This window comes from Falco biarmicus, chromosome 7, assembly GCF_023638135.1.
Source record: "Falco biarmicus isolate bFalBia1 chromosome 7, bFalBia1.pri, whole genome shotgun sequence".
NCBI lineage: Eukaryota > Metazoa > Chordata > Aves > Falconiformes > Falconidae > Falco > Falco biarmicus.
Genome location: NC_079294.1, coordinates 18,449,873 through 18,468,620, shown reverse-complemented (window position 1 = coordinate 18,468,620; position 18,748 = coordinate 18,449,873). Strand labels below are relative to the sequence as shown.

The 18,748-nt window shown below is 37.4% G+C and overlaps 1 protein-coding gene across 1 annotated transcript; it reads left to right on the top strand.

Moving 5' to 3' along the window:
• The first annotated feature begins 2,070 nt into the window (after window positions 1–2,070).
• LOC130152696 (formin-1-like) lies at window positions 2,071–18,500 on the top strand. Its single transcript, XM_056346674.1, has 3 exons — window positions 2,071–2,388; window positions 16,559–17,339; window positions 18,289–18,500. The coding sequence occupies exons 2-3, from the start codon at window positions 16,661–16,663 to the stop codon at window positions 18,393–18,395; spliced, it is 786 nt and encodes a 261-aa protein (XP_056202649.1). The 5' UTR covers window positions 2,071–2,388; window positions 16,559–16,660; the 3' UTR covers window positions 18,396–18,500.
• Window positions 18,501–18,748: the final 248 nt, after the last annotated feature.

Sequence of the window (18,748 nt, the reverse complement as noted above, 5' to 3'; positions counted from 1 at the left end):
CCATAAATCTTTATGAACATTTTTCTGACGATAGTATAGAAAAATATTCATCCTTTGAGACAAGAGCACAAAGAATCATAAACATTCAGTTGGCCAGCCTGTATCCTTATTGTTAGCCATTAAAGCTTAGTTTTTACCTTGTTTTCCAAGCAACAAAGTCCGTCAGTACCTTTCCAATTCAGACATTGCTTCTGAGTACATTTTTGTTAAAGTGTTTCAAATAAAGGAGCTGTCTGAACAGGAGGTTGTTACTCATTCCTTTGTTTCATGAAGGTCTTCACTTGTATGAGCCTTCCACACTCAACTGAACTGAGATTAAAACAAGTGATAATCATACTAGTTCCACTTAACAGCCTGAGTTATTCACTGGAATTAAACAGTTTATAAAAGCTCCTGAAAGTTTTAAGCAACAACTATCGTTGTTTACCATCCACAAAGTCACAGATTAAGAAATTAAATGGTAGCTGAAAGTAAGGATTGTTTCATCTAAAGCAGGGTCAGTTTGCATACTAGATAGAGTGAATTGCTTTCAACACTAATTAGTGTATCAATTTAGCAAATATATGACTTCGAACCTTTAATGTTCCCTTAAAAACTGAATGGTTTCAAGTTCCTTTCTGAATACATTCCTACATGAGCTCTTACCACTTGCTTCATACAAATCTATACTACTGTTCTATATAGGGTAAATGAAGCAGAAGGCAGGTTGCATTTATCCTATGACAAGATGAAAAGCTGATTACGCAGATGAGTGCAGATGAAGTGGAAACCTCTTGGAGATTAGGTTTTACTCTCTGTGTGCCCTACATTGCAGCCTGACATAATCATTTCATGTTGGTTGCTTTCTGAGAACTCCATATAAACCGTGGGCTTGCAAAAAGGGAAGTTACTAACAAAGTAATTGTTAATCTTTGAAAATACCAAACATCAGAAGAGAAAGCCTTACTTTCAGCCAGGGTTTTTTCCATTCCCTAGTCTGCACACATTGTTTTAATATGCAGAGTATGAGCTAGTATTTATGTATAGGAGTTGATGGGTTGATGGTCATAAAATTTCAGGTAAAAAGGAGAAAACTCAGTTTGTTAAGAATTCAAAAGGAAACGATGCTGTGAGTGGCCTAAAGTGATGGGAATTTGACAGTCCCTAGTGTTTCAAACAGAGGTGGATGTTTTCTGTTTAAGATCACATTTGTTTATGAAAAATCTGCAGAGTGAGCTAATATTTAATAAATGTACCACATATTAATGAAGCTCAGCAGAACCAAATGTGACATTTCAGAAGGCTGTATGTTACAGCGAGTAAAAGTGTTTCATTGCAATGTTTCAATATTGAGAAGGGTCTTAAAAACCGGTGGGATTCAGAAGACTATTTCTTTCTCCCAATTGTGCCTGTACCTAGAAATATTTTAACCTTAACTGTTACTTCGGAATTGTCTCTATTCTTTTCACCTAAGTACGTAGTTCCAAAGGCCTTTTCCTTCCCTTATGGTGGTGCCTTGCAGAATGGAGTACTTTCAGTGCAGAGTAGCAGGAAGATTACTTGCAGAACGAAGTTCAGACCGAAAAATCAGGTCCTTTTCTTGTTCCACCTAATTTCCATCCCTTGAAGTAGCTAGGTATTTTATGAGGCAGCTTAGGAACCAGCTTGTGTTGTGATTTACCTCTTCACGCAGCGTTAGGAGCAAAGGGTGGGATTCCTTGTCCTCTAAGGTTGCAGTTTGGAGCTGCTCAAGGGCCGTACTGCAATTACTGCGGTAAGCGGTAGCTACACGATTGGCAGCGATGCCCTCCCAGGAGGAGAAGGGATGTGATGGATTATGCAAAGACAGTTTATGACAAAAAGCAGCGGGCTGACGCCTCGATGCGTTAGCTCCCCGGGATCCCCCACTCGCTGGAGAATCGGCTTCCCGATACGCCGGCCGGCAGGAACAAACGGCGCAGCGACAGCTCTTCCAGAGAGCCCGAAAGCACTCGGGCGCCCTTCCGGCGAGCGACGGGGACAGCCCCCGGCACGCCCGCAGCCCGCCGCGGCCGCAGACCCCGCCGCCCGCTCCCCCGCGCCCCCCCGCAGCCTGCCTGGATGCCGGGCGGCCGCGCGCCCGCCTCCGCGCGGAAGCCGCGCTGCCCGCGGATTGGTCACTTGCCCTGTCCGTCCGCTCGTGTCGCCTCCCCCGCCGGGAGGGCCCGGTGAGGCGCGCGCGGCCGGGGGCTCCCACGCCGGGCACGGTCCGTGAGGCGAGGGCGGGCGGCGGGGAGGCGGCACCGGCGGTCACCCGGGGGCGGCGGCGGCCGGGAATAGCGCGGGGCAGCCGCAGCCGCCGAGCAGCGCGTCCTCCTGCACTTGGAGCGGCAGCGGGAGCAGCTGAACGCAGGGTCCGCGTCTCGCAAGGTAATAACCAGCCTCCGCTCGCTCGCCCACCGCGCTGCCCGTCCGCTCCGCTCCGCTCCCTGCCCCGGCTCCGGGCGCCATCGAGTGGATTAAAAAACCAAAACCACGAAGTCAGGGCTGCAGAGAAGAGGTCTGTTTAGTCCGCCTTAACATCTTGTCTGCTCTTCGCCGTCTATTTATAAACAGCTTCTGCGGGGTCACAGAAGCCGGGATCTCTTGGTTTCGCTCGCAGTCCGAAGCCAGCCCGTAGCTTCCCTCCTTCCCCCCTTCGTGTCAGCGCTGCTGGTGTGAGCTGTGCCTGCTTTGCCGCCCCCCGCCCCAGAGTTACCCTTAAACTGTATGCGCTTTTTGCGATGCATGGGCATGGTCCGGTGAAGCGGGGAATGCAGGTTGCTAGCGTTCCGTCGCGTCTGATGGATGCAGGTATCGTCATGCACGCAGGAGGGCTGATGAGCGGAAAACACGTGATTAGTATTTACAGCGTGCAGACAATCTGTTTCTCTATATTGTAAAGCTTATGGGAAAACACGATTAATATTTACAGCGTTCAGACAGTCTGTTTCTCTTATATTGTACAGCTTACGGCTGTCACCATTGCAGATTAGGCTACTGGACTGTTACCCTGAATTAGAACGTATTTGTATGATGACATTTGTCAGTACCTTCTACGTGTAGGAAAAGGACGCATACTAACATTCTGAAGAAAGCCTTCTTGCATAGTTTCCTTTCTTCAGCTGCAGTATTAAATCACATGATGATGCAACTGACAGAGAGTTGGTCTGCGAACGAGTGTATGCTTAGTCCTTCCAGCTGTCCCACTGTCTTGTCTTGTGATATTTGTTTTCCCAGCGATGTCACAGGAATCATGATGGGTCCTTGCTTTCTTCGGGCTTTACAGAAAATTAATACTAAAAAATTGCTGATGTATTATAGAGAAGCTTTGATTACATTCCCAGTTTTAGTTATTTTATTTCCATCCATCCTTTGAATTGTTCATGATGGTATAATGATCATTTTACTTGTAGAAATGTCTAGTGCTAGTGTTATTATTAAACCATTATGTACACATTTGTAAAGATAGTTATACCGCTATATCAGTAGTAATCCTGGAAGTTCATGAAAATTACTTACACATAATGTTCTGAAACTTTCACCTTTCAGGTAGCTTGGCCTGTGCTTGCAGGTGAATTGGCTTGTTTCGGTAAGCTTCAGCAGAAACAATTCAGCCACTTTGGATTAAATGGAGAGTGGACAAGAGAAAGAAGAAATGCTTTTTGTGTTACTAAAAAAAGAAACTGTCAACTCATAACGTCATTAGCTTAATTTGAAGGACTGTTGACAGAATGTCTAGGGATAGAGAGATGGAGTTTGGTATGAAATCAAACCATCTTGTGAAGTGTCTTTTTAACAATGGAAATTAGTTTTGACTTGAGTGCAACCTGTCTCATTAAAAGTCAAGTGCCATGAGCATGCATGTTCACTTGGGGTTTTTCACAGATGTATGTGTAAGGTGTAGAACTACATGGGCATAGGTGACTTAATCATATAGCAAGTAGTGAACAAGAGGTGAATGTTTCCCAAATATTTCCCAGCTCGTTAGCATAAGACTGAAGTAGAGGCATGGGTAAAAGTATATTATTTCTGTAGAGGATTTCTTACATAGACAGGTATTTCCAAAATATTTGCAATTTTTTCTTTCACTTTCTGTTTTCAGCTTTTCATATCTGTAGAGTGTACAGTTCCATCTATCAATCCTTGTTCACTTAAAATAAACTTTAATACTTTTCAAAGAAGAAAATAATGTGTTACTATAAAATGATGACAAATTGGATAAAATCTCACTCTGAGAAAGCTTAGCAACTAGAAACCAAAGACCTTTTCCTTTTGTGGAAGCTAGGCCAGTATCAAATAGAAAATTGAGAAATGGCTGTTCTTCAAAATAAATGCCAGGGTAATGAATATCAACTTTATATTGACGTTAGTCAGGATATAAAAATACGGTGAAGAGCCAGTTCTCTCTGGGATACAAAGAACTGCTGGGGGGTTTGTGTGTTTTTTTGTTTGGTTGTTTTTTTAGCTAGGAAAAGACTAATATCCCACCTTGGCAGAAAAAAAGAGATATTTTTTCTGCTTTGTTTAAGAAAAACTCTTGACACTTTGTCTGTGTAAAGAAGCATGTAATCTTAGCCCTTTACAATATCAATTAGCAAGGTGACGCTTTATGAAGGTTTGATGCCGCTTTAACTTGCGCACATAGGATGTTTGAAAGTGGAACCAAAAGTCAAAAGAAGCCTTTGTAAATGACCCAAAATGATTCTTCCAGAGAGTGGTCAAGAGTAGGAAAATGAAAGCAAGAGCAGTCATAGAGGTCTTCATTAAGGCTGTAGGGTGGAACAGCTTTCTGCTCTTTACTATAATATTTAAAAACCAGATGAGAAAAAAATTTCCATGTGCCTCTGTCTTGCTGTTTTCAAAAATTAGTTTGCATCCCTTTCTCCACCCAGTCTTCCTGGCATCTGAGAACATTTGTCAGCTTTTAATTTTGCTTTAGCTATTTTGGCAGGAAATAAATTCTTCACCTATCTTTGATCTCATATGACTTTTAAAATATGTAATCTGAATGTATATTCCATTAGATTTCAGGTATCCTTAAGAGCACCAAAAAGGCAGGAATCATGTCCATCATGGAGTGATCAAATAGATAGAACTCAGTGGAATCTGAACCTTAACTGAGTATAAATTGTTTCTACTGTTTTGGCATGTTTTATATATTGATACATTATTCCTTTACACCCAACCCCTCCTTTTATTATTTATAATTATATCTCACTGCTGCCATTGGTAGTTGTGACCATCCAGGTTTATTTGCAGATACTTGGAGGTAGTAGGAGTGTAGACTGCATTAGTATTTCAATGACCAAGCACAGCAACTTGGTGCTTGTGATTTTTGGTTTTTTTCGATCTGATTGTGTGCCTAATGATCTGTTTAATTCAACCTTCCTCTGTGACAGTAGAGCCTGTACAGCCTAGACCTGCCTGCAACAGGCAATCTGAGGGAGGTATTTTTCTTTTTGCCATGATCATTTAAAGCCTTATGCAATTTCATAACATCTTTCAAGATTAATGTTTGTGATTGTGCTTCCCTATAAGTGCTGCCAGAGTAGAGATACAGTATGTATAGGAAGTCTTGGCACTTCTGCCTGAGAACAGGGAAAAAAAGCACACAAAATGTGCTGCATGAATTCTTATCCAAGTCATGCAGTTACTGCTGTTTCTTCCCTTTCCATGGAAGGTTGAACCTCACTAACGTAATCATTAGTTTGGACATTCGGTTTGATTTCAAATGCAGTTCTATGTGGTGATAATGGAGGGCTTAGTCTCTTCAAAAGAGCATATATATTTTGTTGAGTTGGGCCCTTAGAAAATTACATAAGACCTGTAAATTCTTAATAACGAGTTGCTTCTGTGTCCATTTAAAGAGCCATTAAATCTTATAAATTATTTTAAATGGTATTTCTGAAATCTTGAAGTAAAATCAGTATTTATCATGTCAAGATTTAAGTTGACTTTTTTTCTCAAAACCGTTCTTTTTATTCTGCAGTACTTTAAGCTTAATACACTAAAATACTGTGTCTTCATGTTTTAATCTTCTTGCTTTTTTTACTCTGAGGGTTGTCTGGTTGCTAAAAAGTTAAAATCCCCTTGGAGGATCTATGCAACCTGTTTAATCTTAAAACAATTTGAGTTTTATAAATATTTTTAAATACTATTATTGGTAGAAGTGTATCTGCCTGTTGGCAGACTTGCTCAATTTCATAAAAATTCCATGTATGATCTTCCACGATAGGGCACAGACCAAGAAAATCACAGTAACATATAAGCAATTAACCATTTTCAAGGCTTTTTTTAATGTTAACTGATTTGCACTTAGGACAGATAAAACAAACTAAATGATGTGTATATAAAAGCTGATACTTAATATACTTATTCGTTTAACAGGCCTTTGGAAAACCTGTAATCTCTCCTCTCAGATGGATAGCAATTGGGTTTATAAATTGTAGTCGTATGTCAAAACCATTTAGCGATGCATTAAATGCTGCTAGCGAGAAAGTTGCACTGAAGAAAACAAATGCAACCATAGTTCTCTGCTTTAACACTTACTTCTTTGAAGTGTTAACGTGATCATCACAAGTCATTAAATCCCATTTCATCCAGTACAACCAAGGTTTTCAAAACTTGGATGATACATACAATTTTTGAAGCAACCCAAAATTCCTTAAGGGTAAAGTAATTCCAAGTTCACTGAAGTTTGGGAAGGGGAGGAAGTTAAAAAACTTTCTGAGTTTATTCTCAAAGTTTGCTTAATTTTTTAAAATATTTTAAAATATGTTTGTTTGCTAACTTGTCAAATACATTATTTCAGAAATTGTTCTTGATTCCTAAGAACTTAATAAGGGACAGCTTCTTTGACCTTTCATTGCAGAAGGATATACGCAAAGCTTGCTGAATTTTATGGAGGGGTTCTTCTAAAGTTATAAAATGTTGTTATAGGAAGGTTTTTTAGTTGCTCCTCATTATTTTTTTTAAATTTCATTTCTGTTCTGTCTTCACTACTGAAGCTTCCTTAGCATTTACGCTTCCATTTGCAGTTGTTCCAAACTTTTTGCTCTTGGAATTACTTTCCTTGTTCATGAAGTAGCTGAAAGATTTGCTGTAACATGGCCTTTTAGTTTTCTTCTCCTTTGCTTTCCTTAAACACTGTATTGGGTTTAAAGTTTAGAATACATGGGTATGCCAGATGTGTCTCTGACAGTGATGTTTGGTGAAAGACCATTGATCTGAAAGGCTGTGTACTAAATGCTTCATTTAAATATCATCATGAGACTATGGACGTGCAATAATTAAATAAATAAAATCTGATGTCTTACTTTAATGAAACTAAAGATGCTAAACTATACAAAATAGAATAAGAGGCAGCTCTTGCCTGAAGAGTTTGCTGTCCAGATAAGCGAAATTAAATCTTCTAGACAAAGATTAACAAGAAGACAATTCTTTTATTTAAAATATATTTAATTCACATTGGTTTTCTTTATCCTGTACTTGCTGACAGAAGTAGAAACAAGCTACTGTGTATCCTGTAAAACTTACCTGTTGATAAAGTATTAAATAAAAATGTTCTATGAGGGATTACTTATCTAGGTTAAATCTGGGAAAAAGTCATGTGTGCAGTTTATGACCCAAGTCTAACATATACAGGTATGATATTGAAAGTTTATATTATTTTGTTCATTATCAATGCAATCTTTTTTTGTTTTACTTTTCCTGATGATATAGTATGTTTCTGTAGAAATATGTAAAGATTACATTTTAGACATCTGAATAGAGGTCTGTACAAGCTGTTTTGGTCTAATGTAGCGCTTTTTTTTTTGTTTACTACTTGAAAAATCAGCTGATTATTTAGTAGTACAGCTTTTCATTAAGACCCCTTTATCCTGCGGCAAAAGATCTTTCTTCTTGCCTGTAATTAATTTTTACATCACTATGAGTTCAGCTGAGCATTAGCCACATGCCCCTGTACATATATCCAGGAACAATTTTCAATTTTAAGATTTAATTGTGAGTATTCATCTTAGGTATAGAAAGTTTTAGGGGAGGGTTATTTGTTTGAATAAGATATATATTACATTAATGCATAATTAATAAAGCACAGAATACAGTGTAATGCTGTTGTTGAGGAGTAAACCCTGTCTTTATTTTTAAGATAGATGAAATCATTCTAACATTCATTTTAATTTCCAGATTTGGCAAAATACTCTTTTCTTACCAGCAAGGAGAGTTGGAGGTGTTGTTTGCGTGTTTGTATATATCTTTTAAATCCCTTTGAACCATAACAGTTTGTGTGTGTATCCTCTAGATACTGTGAAAGCGTAAGTCGAGTTGCTACCTTAGCCCTTCAGAATTTTGGATAGACATACTCAACGGATTTTCACTTTCCTTATGTGTTAAGAAGTGAAGAAAATGTGTTCTGGAGTATGGTGAAGATGTCTTTGGTCTTCGTTGAGGAAGGCAGAAATAAACTGCTGTTGCTGGGTTGTACTGGCAGACCTGGGCCAGGAGGGCAGTGTCATTCTCTGAGGTACTGTAATATCTATTAGCTCCGAGGGTTTCCTTTAGGAGAAATCTGAGGGTCAGTGTCGGTGCTTGAAACAAAGTCTGGCTGGTGTTTCATTTATCATAGAAAATGGAACTTCTTGTTTCATCTGTCATAGAAAATAAACTTGTTTTTCTGATACTCAATTTAAAAAATCATCAAGATGATTACTACCATCTATACTGAAGTTGTTCAGCCATTTTTCATTATAAGAATCCCTTTTCAGTTATATTTTGTGATGCTCATTATCTCAGCTGCAGTTCCTCATGCCAAATATTGCCTCCTGAAATGTTTTTCCTTAGGAAAATCTCAGTAAAACACTAAGGCAGTTGTTTCTCACAAGAAATGACAAATATGATTCTGATCATGTTATAATCTGTTAAACCCATTTAATATCTTTAAATTCTATGAGTTGCTGTTGCCATCACTTAGAAAAAACTCCCTTATTTATAAGGCTATAAATCTTGTGAATGACATTTTGCTTCAAATCCTATATGCTGATTATATTTTTAACTGGAGTGCAATGGTTTTAGTGATACTTTCCTTGCAGTTTGCCTCTTCCGCAGACAGAAAACTCTGTTCCAGTCCAAAAAAATTGGAAGCAAGATGATGGACTCATCTGTTCTCTTGGTTTTTTCCCCTGCTGAGTGCCCAGGAGCAAGATGGAGATGTAAATACCTGGCTGAAGTGCAGAGGGATTTTGTTTGTTTATTTAAATGCTTACTTTTTGAAATATTCTTTTTCAAACAGACTGTTACTGTGTTAAGAATGGCTTCTTCAGGATGTGTATACAGATTGCCTTAGGTCTTCCTCTCATTTAATGTCTGCTACTTTACTAGTTATTGCATTAAAGACTTTTTATGGTTATAATATCCATTACAAAATTTTTTATTAGCAGACTCTTGGAACAGTAAAATGGAAAAGTTTGTGTTGGAAATTCCATTTAGTAACTTGTTCCTAATTAGTCACCTTTCTCAAACAGATTTTGGACAAATATGTCCTGTGGTGTGGTTGAACTCTGCCAACAGATTCAGTAGTAATAAGGATCTGTTGTGTGTCATCTTTTTTCTGTTTTTAACTTGCTAACCTTAGAAAAAACAACATATTGCTTTGCTAAATTGAAGTAGGCTACAAAAGGATGAGAACTTTCATGTCAGTTTCTTTTGAGGGGGAGAAAAAAAATCCACTTGTACAAAATAATTTGTGTATTTCCAAATTATGGCAGATTACATTCAGAAAATACTGGAGGTAGAAGAAACGAACACATTACTTGCTATCTGTTTCCATTAGCATCTGCCTGTGCTTACAGTGCACTCTCTTTTAATTTTGCTTAGTCATAATACTGTTTCCTTCTCCAAGAATCAACTCATACGCTAAGCTCTTTAAAAGCAGAATTATTTGTCTTCCTTGAATCACTAGTAGTTCCATGCAGCTATTTCCTTTTTTTTGTACTCCAGGTTCAAAACTAGATCTGACAGGAAATTATTTTCTTTTGAAAGTTATGAAAGAAATGATACATTAGATTTCTTGCTCAACCTGAAGTATAATGATAAAACTCTTACCTGGATATTTTAAAATAGAAGTTTTAATTGTTACATGCTCTTTCTTTCCCCTTCTGTTTTTACTGTAAAAGACAGGAGTGTAATACAGGATTTTTATTTTTTATTTCTTTAGTTACTTATTTTCCATCTTTTCCATCTGTATAATTCTTTTCTAGTGTTGAAAAATCCGGTGGCAAAAACATAATTCAGTGAAATTCTGTAAAACTTTTAAGTTGGGATTCTTTGGAACAATTAGAATGTAGAAACAGCTTGGAGAACTTTTTATCTATATTTAAGGAGTATATTTTAAATATTGGTTTTTAATTTATAGCAGATAGTTGATTTTAGATAAAGATTGCAATACAAAATATCAGGAGAAACATTTTTACAGGAAGCATAGTGCTGGAAACATCTTTTTCTTATTTAGGATCATGTATCTGCTATAAAGTGGAAGCAACTAACACGGGGGCATGTCAGCATTTTTATTGACGGAATACTATGGACAGCTGAGCTGTTGCATAAGCCATCATTATTAAGAAATGCACTGAAGAGAAACAATCAGTTTCAAGGTTATCATTGACATTATATACATCTGTTCTGAAGTCTTTGATAATACAGGTCTCTAAAGATACCCTTAGAATGTTCATTAACCTTTAAGTTATCTTTTTAACATTTTTTCTGCTTTTATAATAGCAATTTTAAAAAAATCCCTGTTCCTTGGTTGAAAGGCTTATATAGGTTCTCCTCACCATGTGGCTTTTGGAAAAGGATCACTGATGATTTAGTGCAGGTGGGTGGAACTAGTTGGAACTAGAACTACATGGTTGTAATAGGCAAAAACGTAATTTAGGTCTGGTATTTACTTAGATAAATTGTATTGGAGGTCACTTGGCTCAAATTGTAGGAGCAAAAATCTGAATAAAGGGACTTTCTTGGTAAAAATGAAAATATTTGTCAGGAATTGTGATGTTTTATAATGAAGAAGGTCACTGTTGTAAAAATATTTGTATCCTTTCAGAAACTAAACTATTATGAAGTCAGTAATTTCCATATAATTCTTGTTTTGCAATCTAGGGGGTTTTTAACAATTTTTGAAACCAAGTGGTGTGAGCAATATACGGGGTTTGTGTTTCCCAACCTGACTAGTTAAATGTAATATAAATTTTAAGTATAAATGGTAAGCATTAGTTCTGAACTCCAAAGTATCATCATTGCTTTTTCCCATTTTTTGTGCACTGTAAAGGTAATACACTTCCTTACAACTATTTCAAATAGGACAGTGGTCTAGAAAGGACCAGGAACAAGTACGGGGCGGTTTGGCTTCTGAGAATGTATTTGTTTCTAGTGAGGCATCATCATATTTTTCAGTCTATCCAGAAACTCTTAAGAACAATTTTGATTAACTTTATATGCCATGGGTAGATTACCTTTTTGTTAAAGTTATGGTTTTGGATTTCCAGTCATTTAGATTTCCTTATCTTCAGATGACCAAGATAGTGTATTCTGAGAGCTGGGTTTCAGATTACTTTGTTTCATGGGCTCAGTTCTGTGTTGGATTAATTTGAAGAGAATGACATAGTCAAAGACTGTAAAAGATCCAAGGCATTTTAACATGCTTTCCTAGTTTATTTCCATTTTATTTATCTGTTTGTTTGTATAGTTAACTACATTTTGCATTTGTGCTTTAAAATTGTTCTTGGTTTACAAAGCTCTTTGTTGTGGATTAACTTAATGACTTTCAACCTTATGTTCTGTGTTATCCCTTTGTTGGCAAGACTCTTAACATGCTTTAATACTTCCCTTGTGTCATTGCATGAGATCTGAAATTTAATAAAGCAGTTCTCTGTCTGGCATAGGCTTTGTTTCTTATTCCTTGACAACTCTTTGCTAGTGGAGTTCAGTACTCGTGAAGTTGAGAAGAGTGGTCTTTTAAACTACCATCGGTAGCTATATGCAGTATTGTTCAAGTTATTACACAAATAATTAAATATCCTAATTTTTATTTTTTTTGGTCACAATCCAGTAAAAACAATGGAGACTTATACTTGGAAAGTTCTTATTACAAAATCATTTATATCTAAGTTGCTGCAAGGAGCTGTAATATTTTGTCTTCATAAAGAAGTAATAACTTTTTATCTATCTAGTGATAACATTTGTGTCAGTGAAATGATAGTTTGAAAGAACCTTGGAGGAATGTGAGAGTTTAATCAAGAGAAGAAAATGAGGGAGTTTGTCTCTATCAAACAAGTTGTGCTCCATAAAGAAATATTAATGCAGTTTGTTCTAACTTGTGATGTGGAACCCTCCTCTGTCCACCTTTTTACTACATTTCCTCTACTATGCTTTTTCTGTTTGATGTGTTAATTAGATACATAACACAGCACAAAAAGTTAGCCATAGCTACTCAGGAACAGATTGCCACCTAGTAACAATCAGATATTGGAGAGAGCTGGGAAAGTAAGGAGTTCCAATTCTTTCTTACTCAAAGATCAGGGAAAGGAGGAAGACCATCTGTCATGCTGAGCAGTGAATTATGTGTCCTGCTAAAGAGAAGGAACTGCAGCAACGGAGATGTGGCTTTCTAAGAGTGTATTTTGAAAGGCAAAGTGGATGAATGCGTTCACCCTAGAACTCAAGGGGCACTAAATCTGTGACATTTCTTGTTGTTAAACACAGCAGAGCAAGTTTGCTTCTCAGCTGCCTATTTAACGATCTCAGTTGTTCTTTCCAGTTCTTAGCTGGTTATCTCTGAGTAGCTGTTTTTCTCCTTAAAGTACTATTTCTCACAACATGAATCCCAGTGATCTGCTACTATGCATTTGAAAGCTGCATGGGAGAAACAGCAGTGATGCTGAAGATGGCTTTCATTGCTCCACACTATACATTATGTAGTTAAAATTTTCAGTTGTCTTGGATTAATGTGCATTTTGCTTAAGCTGTAAACTTTGCCTGAGTGTGGCTTTAATTTACAAAAAAATTCACTTCTTGTGGTAAACTTTGCAAATGGAAGTAGGATTATAAACCGATTGCAAAGTGAACAGAAAAGTTGGGGAGCTAGCGTTGTAATTAAGTTTGAAAGTCCTTAATCAGTTTTCTTCCTTAACATGATTCTCCTGATAGTTTCTTGTAATATTTCTGCTTATGGAGCAGGGAGTTCAAGTCTTTGTTTTCTGATGGAAGATTATAAAATAAAGGCTGAATAAGATACTGAAGGCACTGAAGAGAAAAATATTTTCTTAGTAGAGAATGTATCTATTAATAGAAAAAAGCTTCAAAATACCACTAAACATTGCAGCAGTGCATTGGTATCACATTATATTTTAAATCAATGAAAACTTTGACACAGACTATTTTATTGGCCTAATAGTAACAAAGTGTCCTTTCTGCTATTGCTGTTATTATTATTACTGATTTTCTCTAAAACTCACTTTTAATATGATTTAATTTTGAGGTATGTGTAAATTTTTTCATCATAAGGAATGGGGTTCATTCTTTTTACGGTGATTATACATTTTAACGTGTCAATATGTGTGCACCAAACCCAGTGTTTAGTTTGGTGTAACTAAGAAGAGATCTACTAGGACGTAGCCTTTAAAACAGGCCTAAGTTGGCATAACAAAGTGTTGTCAAAGATGGTAGGTTAAAAAAAAATAGTATCTTCAGTAGATTTATTTGTTTCTAACTCAAAAAGACCTTTTAGTTGCGATATGATTTAAGATAGAGCTGTAGATCTCGTTCCAGTAATGTAATGCTTCAGATTAGATGAGGGAAGCTGCTTGTATTTGGGAGGGGCATATAGTTCAGCAAATGTGTGGCAGAGCCAAGGGCTCGCTCACTAGTTCTCTCCTTTACACATATATTTGTTTGTCAAAAAAACCAGTATATATGCGTGTTTCCATGTACTCTTCAGAACTGAGCTGTTGCACCTGATGATACCATAGATGTCATCTGAGGATATTAAATTTGATCATTTTGTCTGGGTCTATAACTACTGGGTTTATAGTTTCCGTGATGCTATTTCCTTGTAGTCACTTGATCATATTTCCATGAGAAAATGCCATGCCAGTTGAGGTGAAACAGAGGAAAACGTGAAATAATTTGGACTAATTTAACACTGTGGGTTTTTTCCTAGGTAAGACCATGAAATACACATAATACAGATTGTCTTATTCTGTGTATTAAAAAACAATTCCCTTTCTTCCTATTGCTCCTTTCCTTTTATTATTTTCTAAATCACATGGATTGACAAATACTTTGATGTGATGCATCCTCTTCCTTAAGTCAATACTAAGCACAGATTTGGTCTCCTTGGGATATCCACTCTCATTTAGCTAGGTTTTTCCCTGTTAGATATTCTTTCTTCTTCCTAGTTTAACAGCTGTATGTTGCCAGTGGACTAAAACATAGACTGTGCCATTCATTTGAGTGCCTAGTAACTCCCATGAAATTCTGCTCCTCAGTGATGTTTTCCTGTAAGTAAAAACTGACTCAGCATGCATTAGCTGGGACTGCTGAGTATTTGTTTATGGAAATGTCCACAAGTTAACTAGCTCATATTGGATGGAGCTAACAACAGTAGGTTACTTGAGGGTCAATTTGGTGCTATGGGTAAGCAAATTGCTACCGTAACTGGTGTTCCTCATTACTTGGGTGAAGAGTGACAAGATTTAAGACTGCTCCTGTGATGAAAAAGTGTTCTTTGATGGTTATTACTTTGTATGGAGAACCACTGTTGGTTGCATCTGCCAGTGACACACCCTGTGGCCGGGCAATCACTCAGTTCTACACTAGAAAAGCAGCAGGCGTGCACAGCTGGAGACAAGGAAGTCTAGAAGTGAGGCTGCTCTTTTTGGCAGTCCTCAGCCTTGTCCGTATTTCCAACTCCAGACTCAGACAATGAGTTAAAATAAGAATACAGGAAGAAACAGTATGGCATAATTTTCTGAGAAACTCTTATAGGTCTGTGAAACGACACGTCTTCAATGCTGACTAAAGGTTTTGCATGTTTCCTACCCCTTCCTATACTTGTATGGGATTCTGAATGATGGCACATAACTATTGACAGCTGATGAGCAGAATTAACAAGCTGATCTGGCTCTGATGGAAGACAGTTTTTACCATTAGTCACTCTCCTTGGGAATCTCTCCTCTGTCTTCGAGGTTTATGTGTGCATATAAAGTTTTGCTGGCATGAAAAGTGATACAGCTTAAAGTAAATGGAAAGTTTGAAACTATTTAAAGAACATTACAGGCATATGCAATGCTTTAACAAAATGCGCATCAAAATCACTGCAAAAAGCCTACTTGCTGTTATGATAGGATGTTTGGGGTAAATGCTGCTTGCTTCTTAGAGTTAGGATTGCCTAATTACTTATGATAAGTTATTGGCATCATTTTATATCTGACTCCCTGTATAATAAAACCTGATACAGTACTTGTGTATTGAAAAAATATGTAAAACTGAAATGTGTAACATAGTAATGTGACAGCTTCCTTTTAATTGTAGTTGACTGAGGCTAAGTTTGACTATTTTGGAATAATGGAAAGTTCTACTGTATTTATGCTTTGAAAGTTGAAAACAGAAATTTTTGCTTTTTTTAAGAAAGAGAAGCTTTGGAGCAGGTGCTTTCCTGCTTTGCTTGCTGCTGAGCAAAATTAGGTCTTTCCCTGATGCTTATGCATTTCCTAGTGACTGCAGACTTCAAATGTGGAGTTCCTTTTGGATAAAAAGCCAATTTAGTGCTCAAATGAAGTATGCTAACTTTTATCATGATGTATCAAAAGAATGTAAATATATCCAATCTGTAGCAGGAAAATAAAATGTGACGCAAAGAAAAGGAAATAACAAAGGTCAATAAACCTGTCTGTAGTAGTATGATTACACTATTGCATGTTGAATAAAAATAGATCTATACACTGTCTATATGCTAGCCAAGTAAACAGAACCTTTTTTTTTTTTTTCCTTGCAAGTTTTCTTGATGTCATGGTGGTTTCAGAAATAAATATGAGAAGAAAATGCTCAGCCTTTTTTATTTTTTAAATGTTTTCTTAGTAAAAAAAGCAGCGAGAGCTAATTACATTGTGATGGTGTTAAGTTGCTGGTTGTGCTGAGTAAAAAGGCGTCATACATGCTCGAATGGTTCTTTTGACTAAATGTTCAACATTAAGTTAACTTTTAACAGAGAGATGGCAACAAGTTTCAGCATTAAAAAGTAAATTCTGTTTGAAATGGCTGTTTTAGTGAACATTTTGTGACCTTATGGAACAGCATTGATTGAGGTCCCTGGAGACAGAGGGATGATGTATGAGAGAAGGATTATGTCTTCAACTATGTCATCTTTTTGTGTCAGATTTTTCAAGGTAAAAGATTTGTATCAGAAAATACTGAGGGAAGATTGAGCTTCAGCAGGCTTGTTATTTGTCATATTAAATTTGCCATAATCAAGTTTGACAGGCTTCTCTCTGTTCTTTTCCAACAGACAATATTATTGTTGAAGATTAGTCAGATGCCTTCCGTCCATTCTCTGCCTCACATGCTATGTCATGCAAGCTTTGAAACACTTAGCACATAATTTAAATGAATGACTAATTTGGCAAGCATAATGGAAGGCACGCATACTGTCCTTCAATTGCACAAACCCATAATGGAGCTTTGTTACATCAGCTTCTATCATCCAGAGGGAAAAGTCAGAGGATTTACATACAAGGGCTGTGTAACTCTGGATAGAACCAGTAAACGTTTCTGTAGCTGCTACCAAGTAAGGGAGAGAATGGAGATGGAGCTGAGAGAACAGCCATATGAAAACTTTGGAGATATTATTTTCAAGCAAACTACCACAAAAGACATTCTCATTGAACTGTACAAACTAACTGCTGAAAAGGAAAAACTGTTATCCAGTTTTCTGAGGTCACATCATATTCTGGGCCTTAACACAGGACATCAGGAAGGAAAGCGACAGGATGTTTCTGGAGTCTTGAAAATTAAAGGTGATGATTACTCCAGTTTTACACATCAGCAGGAGTTCTTTCAGGATTCCCCGAAGAGAGACAATTTGAATCATAAAAAAATGAGGAAATACAGAAGGAAAGAGAGCTTTGAGGAGTTTAGACACCGGAAAGGGGGAAAAAAGATACATGAACATCTTTCTTTACTGAGTGTGCAAGATAAGCAACTGGAAAATAAGATGCTGCTCCCCACAAGATTTCCTACCAGGAGTTTTCCCAGCTCTTTTTCTGTCTCCAGTTGGCTAACAGTAAAAGGTAAGAATGATTTACCAGTAGACAATAGTGTACGACCAGAAAGGTGGATAGAAGAGGGGTATTTTCTTGAGAGCAACAAAGCTGTGAAACTGGATGCTGACTTAAAAAGTGGTAGCTCAAAAGACAATGACATGATCACAGTTGAACTAGTAGATAGTGGTGAATGCCTTTCTGAAGTTACAAAGGTACAACAGAGTATCACTTCGGTAAAGTCATCTCAGGACAGTCTATCTAACAAACCTGAGACATTAAGTAAGTCTGCAGCTGCTAAAAACTTGAAAAATGGCAAGTATACTGGGCCGGTATGCAAGGAGAAACCAGGAGTCACAGTTGTTCCTGAGGTACAGGATTCAGAAGCTTGTATTAAAAAAGTTGCCACCCCCCCTGCAGAGTATTTACCTGATTTTCACAGAGATAAAGAAACCGTTTCTCCTGTTCTTACAACAATACATAATGAATTTATTTCAAGAACTGATGTACGCTCTGTAGATGAAGCTGCTGCAGACTCTAAAACCACTGTGCTGCAGGAAAAGGAGCAAGACGGCTCTGATTTGCAGTACAAAGCAGAGAGAGTGCACATTACTGATGAGTCATGCAACCTTGTGGGAGCAGTCAATAAAGCTCTTCTGAAAGTTATACAGAGTGACAGTTTAGATGAAGCTGCAGAATGGAAGAGACTGCAACAAATTGCAAGAGTAGACAGAAACCTGCCAGGCTCAGTACATGAGAAAAGAACCACGGTATCCCGAGGAAGCAGCAAGCATTTATTTTTGAACCTGCCTGTAAATGAAAGTCCTGATATTTCTCAGACAAATAATAATCCTAAACTGGAAGAGAAAAGGCTGCATTCACCCTCGTTAGTAGCAGTGAGTAATGTTTTTAGTAATTCATATCCGCTATCTAATACACACAAACAAATGTCACCTATTCCTTCTCCGTTATCTTCAAGACTGCCAAGCCCACAGCTGCATCATCGGATTCTCCCATTACCAACACAGAACACCGCGGACGAATCTATGTTCAGTGACTACGGCCGTGGAAGACATGGTGCTATAAACCTCTCTTTCAGTGATTTGGACCCGCAGTTTTATCTGAAGTTTTCCGAACCTGGAGAAATGGGATTTGCCACCAGACAACCAGGCCTACATCAGAATGCAACTGGAGGGCATTTTGAAAAGCGTGCTGTGCAAGAAAAATTAACTACTCAGACACAGCAGAATTTCTGTCCAGGTCAGTCTTATTTCATACATCTTTAAACTAACAGAATTAACCAAACATGAGAGTATTGGAGTGGTTTTTTAATACTAGCCTTTAATAATAAATAGTATGTTTGCTATGAAGGTATTTTTCACTTCTTAAGGACTGAGTAAAAAGTTGTTGAATTTTTTAAACAAAAGTTTATAATAAGG